The sequence below is a fragment of the Tamandua tetradactyla genome, chromosome 11 (assembly GCF_023851605.1).
Source record: "Tamandua tetradactyla isolate mTamTet1 chromosome 11, mTamTet1.pri, whole genome shotgun sequence".
Taxonomy (NCBI): Eukaryota; Metazoa; Chordata; class Mammalia; order Pilosa; family Myrmecophagidae; genus Tamandua; species Tamandua tetradactyla.
The window spans coordinates 10,777,538-10,790,058 of NC_135337.1; the positions used below are offsets into that span (position 1 = coordinate 10,777,538).

At 41.5% G+C, this 12,521-nt stretch overlaps 1 protein-coding gene across 2 annotated transcripts; it reads left to right on the plus strand.

The window, feature by feature from the left end:
• Positions 1–7: 7 nt before the first annotated feature.
• Positions 8–9,253, plus strand: WDR77 (WD repeat domain 77). 2 transcript variants are annotated; one of them, XM_077119915.1, is made up of 10 exons: positions 10–281; positions 531–716; positions 1,678–1,819; positions 2,111–2,160; positions 5,079–5,149; positions 5,299–5,353; positions 5,813–5,884; positions 6,778–6,886; positions 7,394–7,462; positions 8,096–9,253. In XM_077119915.1, exons 1-10 carry the CDS (start codon positions 167–169, stop codon positions 8,253–8,255), a joined length of 1,029 nt encoding a protein of 342 aa, XP_076976030.1. In that variant the 5' UTR covers positions 10–166; the 3' UTR covers positions 8,256–9,253. The 2 variants fall into 2 exon arrangements, with proteins under 2 accessions (XP_076976031.1, XP_076976030.1); XM_077119916.1 differs by lacking the exon at positions 5,813–5,884 and having other exon boundaries at positions 8–281.
• The last annotated feature ends 3,268 nt before the right edge of the window (positions 9,254–12,521 follow it).

Consider the following 12,521-nt stretch of genomic DNA (forward strand, 5'->3'; position numbering starts at 1 on the left):
GGAGCGCTACCACTGGATGGTGGACTGAAAGCGTAAAGCAGTTCTCGCGAGACGTACAGTTGCTGTAGCACTAGGAGAGGGGCGGGGGCTTAGAGGTACACCACGTGGGACTGCAGGCTGACCTGAAGGTTGGACGGACGACTCGGCTGGGGCTCGAGCCGTCGAAATGAGGAAGGAAACGCCGCCTCCCCTCGCACCCCCGGCGGTCCGCGAGTGGAACCTTCCCCCTAATGCGCCGGCCTGTATGGAGCGGCAGTTGGAGGCTGCGCGGTACCGGTCCGGTGAGCGGAGGTTTGGGGCCTGGGAGCTTCCTCACCCTAGCCGGGAGCCGCTTGCCGGGACTGACCCACCCAGCCCATCCCCTCCCCGCATGCCATCCTGGTTCCTGCCTCGCATTTCTGAGCTCAGTCCCCAACCCTACCCTGCGTTCCTGAGCTCAGATCTGGACCCGGCTCGCGTGCTGCGCGGTGTGGTCACCATGGAGACAAGTACTTCCACTCGCGCGCGCTGACAGCTTGTCCCCTTCGTAGATGGGGCGCTCCTGCTCGGGGCCTCGAGCCTGAGTGGCCGCTGCTGGGCTGGTTCTCTCTGGCTTTTCAAGGACCCTTGTGCTGCCCCCAACGAAGGCTTCTGCTCTGCCGGAGTCCAGACGGAGGCCGGAGTGGCTGACCTCACTTGGGTTGGAGACAGAGGTATCCTAGTGGCTTCAGATTCCGGTGAGTTGCTTTCCTCTCATCCAGGACTTGAAGTTTGGGGTACGGGTCGGGCAGGACGTCCCAGGCCGTGCTTGGGGAAGCTTGAAGGTGTTGGCCCCAAACGCGAACTCCTGTGTGGGTTGAATATTATCCCCAAGATTTTGAATTGTGTGGTGGGATTTCTTAGCAAAATGCCTAACAAATTTAAGAATTAGATTGGAAAAGTTTTTCTTCTGTGTAACCCCCTCCGCCTCCATCCCAATCCAAGTATAAACTTACGAGATGCTGAAGCCGATTTGTAAAGTCTTTTTCCATTTTCTTGTCTTAAATGTCTTAATTCTGTTTTCTTTGTTTAGAATGTCAGGTTCAGTAATAGAGGCTTTGTCATTTTTTAAAAAAATAAGAATTTGAGAGTTGGCAGGCATTTCAGGAAAGGATAAAAGTGCAACATTAAAGATTGAGCTTCTTGCAGTTGAACTTGAACACTGCAGTTCGGGACAGTGAACTTTTGCCAGCCACTGCTCGATAATGCACTTACTCAACAAACATTTAAGACAGTAAGACCTTTATTCAAATACTTGAAATATTTGTTAGTGTCTGCACTAACGTCACTGGAATGTGTATTGCAAAGACAATTGTGGAAACGTCATCATTGTCTCCTGGGCATTCATTTTCTAGAACCTTCTCACTGGAGGTGGAATAATAGATTTACCAGACCTTCTCTTTCCCTCTTTTTCTAGAGGCTTCTGGTCTCATCCCTCCCCCTCCCCCAGTTACTTTGTCTAAGAAAACAGTAATGTCAGTATAAGATCAAATGACTCGGAAGTTAACTAAAACTCTAATGATGCGGACTTAGCTTTTATAGGAATAATATTCTTTGTAAATTTATTAATGAATGTGTCCTAGAAGTGAGTTACTGACTTGATATTACCAAGCACGTATTTTTCTCATGTGTCCTATCTTCATCCCACCCTGCAACCAGGTGCTGTTGAATTATGGGAACTAGATGAGAATGAGACACTCATTGTCAGCAAGTTCTGCAAGTATGAGCATGATGACATTGTGTCTACAGTCGGTGTCCTGAGCTCTGGCACACAAGCTGTCAGTGGTAGCAAAGACTTCTGGTGGGTCCCTGTGCTCCTCGCGCCACTCCATGCTTCCTTTAGATGTCCTTAGTATCCTGTTAACCTCATTAAATAACGGGTTGTGTTCATTTTGAGAATGCATTGACTAAATATGATATGTAAATAAAGAGTTCCTTAGAAATTTTATATTATAACAGAACTTAGCAAAAAGTCTAGCAGGTAAAGATAAAAGAACTGGTCATGTTGGTTAAAGGAAGTGTTTGTTCGAACACTTGTTTTTAAGTAGATAACTTGGGTCAAGATTAAGTTCCTGTTTCCTTTTGCTTTTAGCATTAAGGTTTGGGACCTTGTTCAACAGACAGTTTTGAACTCATACCGAGGTGAGTGAACACTTCTTTCCTTTCAGTCCTGGCCTTAGTAGTTTCGGTTTTATTCTTCCCTTTGGGCCCTCTGAGCTTTGCTTGGATGTTAGAGGGAGCAGTTCTTTGTTCTCCTGCCTGATACTTTTCTTTCCAAATTAAAGTCAGGCTCCCAAATCTATCCCTTATCGTTTTCTTAATTTCCTTATTTCTGTTTTTGACCTCACTATCTTCTTGACTTACAGGCTCATACACTCAGTCCTCTTTCACTCCTTTTGTTCTCCCGCTGTCATTTAGTCACCAAATTCTTTTGACTCTTTTTCTATTTGATCTTTCACCTTTCTTATCTCTGTTAGACTCCCATTCACTCTCAGGCTTTACCTCACAGACAGTGGCATGCGTCTCTCCCCATAAAATCTTTGGCTCTTTTATTCTTTCATTGGTTTCTTGTGACCAGTAGTGTAAGGTCCCATTTCCGTGTCATGGCATTCAAGCCCATGTACCATTACTCCCCCTTTGAGCATACTGTATTAATTAAACACAGTTGCAGTAGATCCTTGATGTTTGCAAGGAATAAACCCTTAGATTTGAGAATCTCAAACTTATGAATATCATCTCCAGAAGGTTTATGTTTTTCTAGTAATGACCATCATTTTCTTCTAATATTCTTTCTCCTCACTTTCAGTAACAGCACTGACAGTTGACTTTATTTTGGAAGCGATGAAGATTTTTTGTGAAGAAATTTTTTTAAAATACCTTCAAAAAAAGATATCTTTTAGAAGGTATTTTTCATGAAGATAGGTTTTATAATGTCCCTTACCCAGAGATTTAGATGCTGGTGATCACTGTGGCTGATTGACCAAGTACCTTTCTCTGCTGATTGTGATTTCACAGTGTGTGATTAGATTTGTTTTTGCTGGAGTGAAATCATAAATTGATAGGCATTTTGGACCTTTAGGGTCATTTGTAAATAGTCAGACAATAATGTTACACCAATGTCCAAGCTGTATTTGTGTTTTATTTCTTGGGCATGTCATGTGCTTTACTGGTTATTGCTGCCTCTTTTCTAACACTTCCTCCACTTAGCCTTTTTCTTTAGTTCTTTGTGTTTATATCTTATTTCCCCACTGAATTTCAAATCTGTTTATAGCAGAGAAACAAGTGTTCTTCATTTTTTATATCCCCCATGGTGCTTGTCCCAGAGTTTTGCTTTTTTCAAGTGAGCAATATATTCCTTTTCTGATTTATCATTGTGTTAACTTGCCATGGGTTCTAGAGCTAGGGAAGAACTTTGGAAAGTAATTTATTTAATCCCATCTTCCTGTCTCAGGGCACGTCCACATTCTACCTTGAAAGTCTGATTAAATAACTAAATAAACCCTGATTTCCACAACCTACAGTTATTATGTAGCAATGGAATTCAAAGCTTTTTGCATATATACTGCCTAAAAGAATTTTGAAAAAATGTTCCCCCTTATACACATTTTCAATTGATATAAGAGTTTTGGTTTACATTTAAATAGTTGTAAAGGAGGTAATTTCTGGCATATAATTTACTGTATACTTGCTTTAAGTATATTTTTTATCAAAGTCTTAGATGTGTAGATTAGGCCCATTTAATTTATGCAGAATCTCTACCAAGTAACTTAACTGGCAAAAACCAACCTGTACTGAAGAGTCTCTGTAAAATGAAACTACAAAATTGGTGGCTCCGTCTCAGCTCTGGCCTTGAAGAAGGAAAATTAGTAGAACTGCAGTGATTAGAATGTAGACAGTATAGACTCCCATAACCGTCTGCATTTGACTTAATAAAGGCTCCGAAACGCTAAAGAGAACAACCACCACAAGTGAGAATGTGATCATTTTAGGCAATATGGCTTCATCCTGAAAGCTGAATTGTATTGAAAAAATTTTCAAAATTCCATTATCAAATTTTCTAATTTTCATTTGCTATAAAAGAGAACCTGGTTAATTAAAATTTGTAAAAAAATTATGTTAGGGCTTTGTAAAGTACTTGAGGATATATGAGATGAAGAATGTCTAAATTTGTTTTTTCCCAGAGACTGATAAGGTTTAAATTTATATAAAAAAATAAAAAATAAAAACCTGCCTTGTTAAACTAGTTAGCCAAGTTAGATTTAACTTTCTTTCAGAAACAATTTGATGTTATTTTTTAATTCAGATGAATTTCTTCCTGATGGCAACCATCTATTGTATTTTTCAATTCTCACTATTAGGCAGAAACAAAGATATAAGTCACTGAGCCACACTTGTGTTTGTGTTGTGAATGAAGTGAGATCAGGTCATTGTTTCTGATCATATGCTCTCTGCTTTGCTCTTTGGCTCCTGGGGAAAAGCCCTTTTTATTCCTTGGTTTGGAATCCTTAGGTTTTGACACTCTTGAGTTTTGCACCATGGTAAGGTTTGAGATAGATGAGAGTTATATTTTGCTTCGTTAATGTGGGATAAGGGAGATTATGAAAGTAGAGGTAGGAAAACAGAGCTGGCAAGACTATAGACACTTTCTCAGTTCAATTTTAACAAAGAGAACATTGGAGAAATTGATTCCCTTAAAACAGTATCTGGGAAAGTTTTTACATACTTCCTGGAGGTATGTGTATTCCTGCTACTGTAAAATTATTTAGCTCCTACACCCAAGATATCTCAACTATAAACTTTTGCACTGTTATTATTCAGCCCCTAATTTCTCCTTTATTGTCTTTACTAATTTATTCCCACCCATGCCTGCCCACCAAGCCATTTTCCATCAACCTTTCTTCTACATTTTATCTTCATCCATAATCTCTCAAGAAATCTGTTAAATTGCGTAGTGGGACTAGGCCTGTTTCTCACACCCTGTCCCTTGGTAGTATCTGGTTTCACCTTGTAATGCCCCCAGCCTCTTCTTGGTCATATTTCTTTTTCTCTCTTCTTTACAGGTCACTCTGGGCAGGTCACCTGTGTTGCCACCTCACCTCACAAGGACTCTGTGTTTCTTTCATGCAGTGAGGTGAGATGCAGCCTCTTCCCTTTTCTTCCCACTTCCTAACCCATCCAGACCTTAGGCCAATGACCGTGTGGTTTCTAGTGTGGAGACCTGGACAGCAGCTGCTTTGGATTATAAGGTCCTCTTTTTTTCTTCTTTGTTTCTTTTTCTAGGACAGTAGAATTTTACTCTGGGATACCCGCTGTCCCAAGCCAGCATCACAGATGGGTGAGTCTGACAAGTCAGTGGTGGGAGGATGGTGCTAGGAGCCCACCTAGGAGAGACTTTCCTAGGCCAGAGTTAAAGGCACAGTTACTCAGTCACCGTGATATAAGTGACATAGTCTCTTTATTTCCCCCTAAGCTCTGCTAACTGCATTTTGTGCAGTAGGTACCAAGAGGGAGGCCTGGTTCCTGGGTGGGTGATTTACTCTGTTAAATGGATGGACAAAGGGGCCAAGTTGTTATCTTCATGATTTGTGCTTGAAACTTGCAATTCATATGTCTAGGAAAGGTGGGAGACTGATGGATAAATTATGGAGGTTATAAATCTTAAGAATGAGGACGTGACCCAGGTTTGGGAAATTGGATAAAGGTGTGCCTGGGATTTAGAGTGCCTTCACATGAGAAATTCCCCTCTCCTGGGCTCTGCACGTCTTGACCTAGACTCCTCTTCTCTTTGTTGCAGGCTGCACTGCCTCTGACTTTCTTCCTACCTCACTGGCTTGGCATCCTCAGCAAAGTGAAGCCTTTGTTTTTGGTAAGGCTGCGTGTCAAACCACATATTGTCTGGGAAGAGGGAGGAATGAGAGGAAAAAAACAAACTCCACAGAGCATAAGACTATAACTGCTCAAGTCTTGCCAGCACATTTGAGCACTTAATGAATTATGCTAACAGAGGAGAGGAGAGGTGGAATGAGCCACAAGTAGTTTTAGTTTAGCTTTAGAGAGCATGATGATTTTCCCTTGGTAGGTTTGCTTTCCTGGTGGTTTGCACTAGCTCCTGTATTCTGGGAATCATTAGGAATCAGAAAGCCACAAAGCAAGTAGATTGTTATCTCTCAATATAGCAGTGGGTGGTTCTGTGGATAGTTGCAGTGCTAATGTGGTGATGAGCACATAATTCATTAAGTGCTCAAATGTGCTGGCAAGACTTGAGCAGTTATAGTCTTATGCTCTGTGGAGTTTGTTTTTTTCCTCTCATTCCTCCCTCTTCCCAGACAATATGTAGTTTGACATGTGTTCATGTCGTTTTGTGCTTAAAATAATAACTCCCTCGTCCGTTAACTTAATTCTCACAACCATCCAATTGACTCTATTCCTATATTACAAAAAGAGGAAACGAGCTCAGAGTGGTTAATTTGTCCACACTTGAGGAACCAGGATTCAAAGTCCGTGCTCTTAACCACTGCTGTGTGCTCCTGCTCTTTTCTTTCCTTTTTTTTTTTTTTTGTATGCTGTATGGTGGGGTCACATTTCATTCTTTTCCCATGTGAGTATCCCGTTATTGCAGCATTATTTGTTGAATTTTTATTTGTTGGTTTCTTTGTTTGGAAAGTACATGGACCGGGAACTGAACCTGGTCTCCTGCATGGCAAGCGAGAATTCTGCTACTGAACTACCCTTGCACCCCCTCCTGCTCTTTTTCTACAGGTGATGAGAATGGGACTGTCTCCCTGGTGGACACCAAAAGTGCAAGCCATGCCCTCCGCTCAACTGTACACTCCCAGTGTGTCACTGGGCTGGTGTTCTCTCCACACAGGTAGTTCTTTGTCATTGGGGCCTAGTGGGTATGAATGGGCACAGCAAAGGGGGATGTTCTGTTGGCAAAGCATCACCTGACCAAATAGTACCTTAGAGCAGATACTGCTCTAACTTAAGTTTCATAACACTGAAGGTCTCTTAAGATCATAGTCCTTGGAGTTGTGCGGTCTCCTGTGAATCATGATTGTAGGGTTAGGACTGTGTGGTTGGAAAAGCTTTATTTCCCTTGGATCTTTCTGGGGTTATTGCTGAGGTTGCAGGGAGGGACCAAACAGGCTGGTTAGTTGCCACAACCCTGGCTGTGCTCCATTTTCCTCATCTTTCTTTGTAACTTGTGATGTGGACTTGAGTGATAACCAGACCTTAACCTTCAAAAGTGTGGACTGGGCCACCTTCTCCTCTAGGTCAGTTTGTAGTATGGTTTTGGGGAGTGGGGATCTTATTCAGGGTTTTGTCTTGGTATCTGTAGGCTTTACTTTTCATAATCCTTTTTTCCCTCTCCCAGTATTCCCTTCCTGGCCTCTATCAGTGAAGACTGCTCACTTGCTGTGTTGGACTCTGGCCTTTCTGAGGTGTACGTATGAGATGGAATCCTGCAGTCAGGAATTGGGGCAGGGGAGCAAGTGGGCAGCTGGGTCCTTTTTCTTAAGTAAAATGCTTATGTCTTGAAAGGAAAATGTTCCAACTGCATCTGAAGGAAGCAGTGCAGACTGTTCACCATCACCCTGTTCCTGGGGCTTACTCACAACCAGCAGTGTCCTTGCTAGAGGAGAAATGCAGGTGGTGGGTAGAAATCCTAAGCCTGGCATTCCTGCCCTCTCCCAGAAGGAGGACAGGCTGCTCTTTTCACATAAAGATCACATATAAGAATACAATTTGCTGTAGGATAAAGACACCAGAGAAGAGAAGTGAATTCTGTTTTTATCTTTGCCATGATTTGGTACCTGATTCTGGCCTATATCACTAACCTTCCTGTAGCCATCATTTCTTCATCTATAAAATAGTGGACTGGATTGGTTGATAAACTGTCCACTGTGGAGAGCTGCATCACTGTACTGATGATGAGGCTGTACATTTGGTGAAGTGTATAGAGAAGACATCCAAAATGGGTCCTGTATGGGTTGGGTTCATTTTCTACTCTGGACTGTTCATGTGCTTTTTCCTGTGGTCGCTACCATGCCCAAACTTTTTTTTTTCTCTCTTCTAGGTTTAGAAGCCGAGCCCACAGAGACTTTGTGCGAGATGCTACTTGGTCTCCTCTCAATCACTCTCTCCTTACCACGGTGGGCTGGGACCATCAGGTCGTCCACCATGTTATACCTACAGAACCTGTCCCAGTCCCTGGACTTAAGAATGTTGCTGAGTAGACTGGACTTAAGACAACAGATCCCCTCTGAATATCCTCTCCTGTTGTCACTGCTCCTTCAGATTGTGAAACAAGATAGGAGCCTTATATGGTATTTTGATAGGCTGGATCTGTACAGTTAATAGGCATTGTCTCTGAGCCTGGGGATGGCTAGATTCTGGCATCCAGAAGTTGTGGGGAGAAAACACTTCCTTAAAAATGAATATTTGTGTTTGTGAGTGTAGATACAATTTTTGATGGTGGTGAGAATTAAAAAAAAATTCCTATTCCCTTGTAGCTAGCTATACATGAAGTATTGGCCATATCTGGTAGGGTATAATTTTTGTAAAAAAATTACTTTTCCCATGTAGCTAGCTATATACCTGAGGTATTGGCCACGTCTGGGTAGGGTATGGGATGTAGGCATCCCTGGATTCTTGGAGGCAGCTCTTATACTACTCATAGTGACAGGAGCTCCTTTATTTATTTATTTTTTTATACCACTTAATTCACTGGTATCATGGGAAATGCTCCCATTCGTGAAAATCTAGCCCAGCTCACTTTGCGGTAGAGCCAGGACACATCACAGTTTTGTACATCCTTGCCATCAAACTGAATTAGAAATCCATTTTTAGGCAGAGTAAGGAGTATGATTGGTGCCTTTATAATACCTGCTTTCTCACTGCTCCACAGTGGAGTTCTGTGTGAGAGATGAGTGTTTTTCTGTATTAGATTTTAGATGCCGTAGAACAAAGTATAGAGATGATGGAAAGCTTAAAGGCATTTCAGTTAAGTTTGAAAATTGATCAAGACTTGCAGAGAAATCTCGGTCCTCTTTATTACCAGAAGACAGCCTGGTCCCAGACCTTTACCACTTCTGCGTCCCCATTGTCCAGATGTAGAAATCTGAATACTGTATTTGTAGACTCTGAAGATTCTAAATTATGGCAGTAAGGGGAGAATCAGAAATAATGGTTGTGAAATAAAAAGTTTAGGCTTTGTTGGCCTTTCTTTTTTGAAGCATTGTGTTCTCTGTGCAATTAGACATTTTTAGTTTACATGAGTTATCAGGGTATTAATCTTACCCTGATAAGTCCATTATTTTCTTAGTGCCATTGTCGCTTTAGTGCCCTTTAGTTGGAATTTAAGCTAACCATTTGGTTTCTTCTTGGATTAGTGGATTGGCTATTGCCAGTTAGAAGTTGTGAGTCAATCACTAATTGTATTGGAACTAAATGCAATCAGTTGTGTACTTTTGAGCTTTGCAAGTTTAATTTAGCCAAAATCACCTTATGAAATGGGCAGATTGAAGGAATGTGCAAAATATTTCCAAGTGAAGATTCCATACTTCACTGTTGTCAAGCCTGAGCTCTGTTCTCCCCATTACACTTGAGTAAAAATGCATGGGAATTTGTAGTCATGAGAAAGGAATAAATTCTTCCAGGGTTTTTAACTGTAACTTTTTAAGGATAAAGTGAATAGGTAGAGCCATTTAAGTTTTGCTTCCTGGAGGTAAAACTAAATTTTATGGTCACTTAGAGAAAATAAGGAAGAGCGTGAGGTGGGCAGGAATTTGCATAGCACTCTTCCTCATGCTGTAAAGAGTGTTAGAGGAAAAAACTACATGAAAGAGATAAGAACCTAAGGACATTCAAATATCTGTCAAGGTAGTTAAAGTGGCTTTAGAGGTCGAAAGCTTAATTTTTGAAGAACTGCACCGTCTTTTACTGTGAAAAAAGTTTGGATTCAGACAGATCTGTATGAGAGTAATTCATATCTATTAATGACTATCACCAGAACATTTGTAAAACTAGTAAGTCACAGGAGTGACCACAATTTTGTTATGGTGCGCAAAGAAGGTGGCTATTACACTCACTTCAAAATAATCAGGAATGTATCACACATACGATTTTTCACTAGGTCCTTGAGTCAAGTGACAATAGTTAATGAACAGAATAAGCATGGACTTACTGATGACCAGTGAATGTGGGCTCATTATATTTTGTTTGAGATCATGCAAACATTTATTTTGCACTTGATGTCACTGGTTCCAGTGTCTAACTGCTGGAATAAATCCATCTCCCTATCTTTAGTTCTTGATCTGAGGTCCATTAACCCAACTGAATATATTACACTGTTGATTTCTGGTCTTCCAAGGTCTAGGACGCTCACCCCTTGGATAAAGTGCTCAGAACCACAAACACAGAAGACTTGATAGTTTCAAGTGGCATCAGACATTGGGTCAATTACTGAGGTGCCCCACAGTCCAGTAAGGGGCTAGCTCTTTAATAGAGCTAAATAGACATTGTTTATCTGGTTCACTTTAGTACAGCAAACATACCCAACTGCTCTGGGTGTCCAGCCATGTTTCCCCAGGGCAGCATGTGAGAAAGGGCCAGGGGTGAAGAGAAGGGTCTCTTGGATTTATTTTTTTGTAAATCTAATCCAACTCAGAGGTCTTCAAAACTTGTGACTAAGTGAAAATAGAAAGAACAAAGAATTGTATAAAGAACTTCCAAAATATATATATAAATAAGCATTTCAGTAAGGTACATACTAAATGATTCTATGCATTCTGGGAGCTTTAGGGAATCTGTGCCATGCTGAAAGAATTCACACCCCATATGTGTAGTGACTTTCTCATTGCCAATTGGAATTACACTGTACCCAGGATCATTTTTTGCAGGAAGCTGATTTTGTTTGGTAAAGGGGTAAGAGAACTAGTTTCAATTTTGAGTTAAATTTCTCAAGAATACCATTAACATCCCATACAGTAGTTTGGAAAAGTCAAGGTAAGCAGCCTACTCTTGAGCCCAGAACATTTTGTTGTAAAATTCTTCATCTGAAATGGGCAGTTTTGTAGGTGTTCATGTTCAGTACAGCGTGGTCCCAGGACTAGTACAATCTAGAGGGTGGAGGGAGGTGTGAGGGCCAGGAGGGGTTAACTTTTTTTTGTTTTTTAAATTTAATTTTAAAATTAATTTTAAAAAACTAACAAATGCATTCTTTTTTTCTTTTTTTTTGGCTTTTAAAAGGGGTAATTTAATGAGTTGCTAGTTTACAGTTCTAAGGCCGAGAAAATGTCCCAATTAAAACAAGTCTATAGAAATGTCCAATCAAAGGCATCCATCCAGGGTAAGATACCTTGGTTCAAGAAGGCCGATGAAGTTCAGGGTTTCTCTCTCAAGTGAGACGGCACATGGCAAACACAGTCAGGGCTTCTTTCTCAGCTGGAAGGGCATATGGCGAATACGGCATCTGCTAGCTTTCTCTCCTGGCTTCCGATTTCATGAAGCTCTCCAGGAGGTGTTTTCCTTCGTCATCTCCAAAGGTCACTGGCTGGTGGACTCTCTGCTTTGTGGTGCTGCAGCATTCTCTGCTCTCTCTGAATCTCTCATTGTCCAAAATTCCTCTTTCATAGGACTCCAATAAACCAATCAAGACCCACCCAAATGGGTGGAGACATGTCATCCCCTAATCCAGTTTAACAACCACTCCTGACCAAATCACATCATCCAGGGAGATGATCTGATTACAGTTTCAAACATACAGTATTGAATAGGGATTATTCTACCTTTATGAAATGGGATTTATATTAAAACATGGCTTTTCTTAGGGGGCATACTTCCTTTCAAACCAGCACATTCCACCCTCTGGCCCCTAAAAAAGACATGTTTATCCTAGATATAAAATACATTCATTCCATAACAACATCAGAAACCTTAAACATTTCAGTAGCAATACACATGAAGTACAAAATTAGAGACAGTATATAATCTCATCAAGCCAGTTACAGGCATGGTCTGTCCTAAGGCAAAATTCTTTCCATTTGCTCTGGACCCTTGAAAACTCATAAGTCATTTGCTGCCAACATACGAAGGAGGAACATTCATAGTACATATATACACATTTCCATGGGGAGGAAGGAACACAGGGGTCACCAGACCCATACAATTTAGAAAACCTGCAGGGCAAAGTCCATTAGATTTCAAAATCTGAAAGTCATTTATCCTCAGGGCTTTAGAAAGCAGCAGTTCCACCCTTTCCAAATGCCTACACAGAGGCCTGCCTCTCTCTGAATACAACCTTGGGGGACATTGGGGAGACCACCTTTGTCTCAACTCCACCCTCTCCAAGCATCGGGGCTGCACCCGGGCTCTCTGCCATCTCTGGGGTACACACTCAACCCCTCCATGTGGTGGCTGCCAGGCTCTCCCCAAACCCCAAGGAACATGCTTCACTCACTCTTAAGGCCTGAGGTGGCATGACTCTTCCACTGCAAAGAGGT

Bases quoted from the DNA above. Each gene is read 5' to 3' on its own strand.
- WDR77 (XM_077119915.1), top strand. From the start codon at position 167: ATGAGGAAGGAAACGCCGCCTCCCCTCGCACCCCCGGCGGTCCGCGAG. The intron at 717-1,677 runs GTGAGTTGCTTT...CCCTGCAACCAG, and splicing joins CCTAGTGGCTTCAGATTCCG to GTGCTGTTGAATTATGGGAA. The intron at 5,150-5,298 runs GTGAGATGCAGC...TTCTTTTTCTAG, and splicing joins TGTTTCTTTCATGCAGTGAG to GACAGTAGAATTTTACTCTG.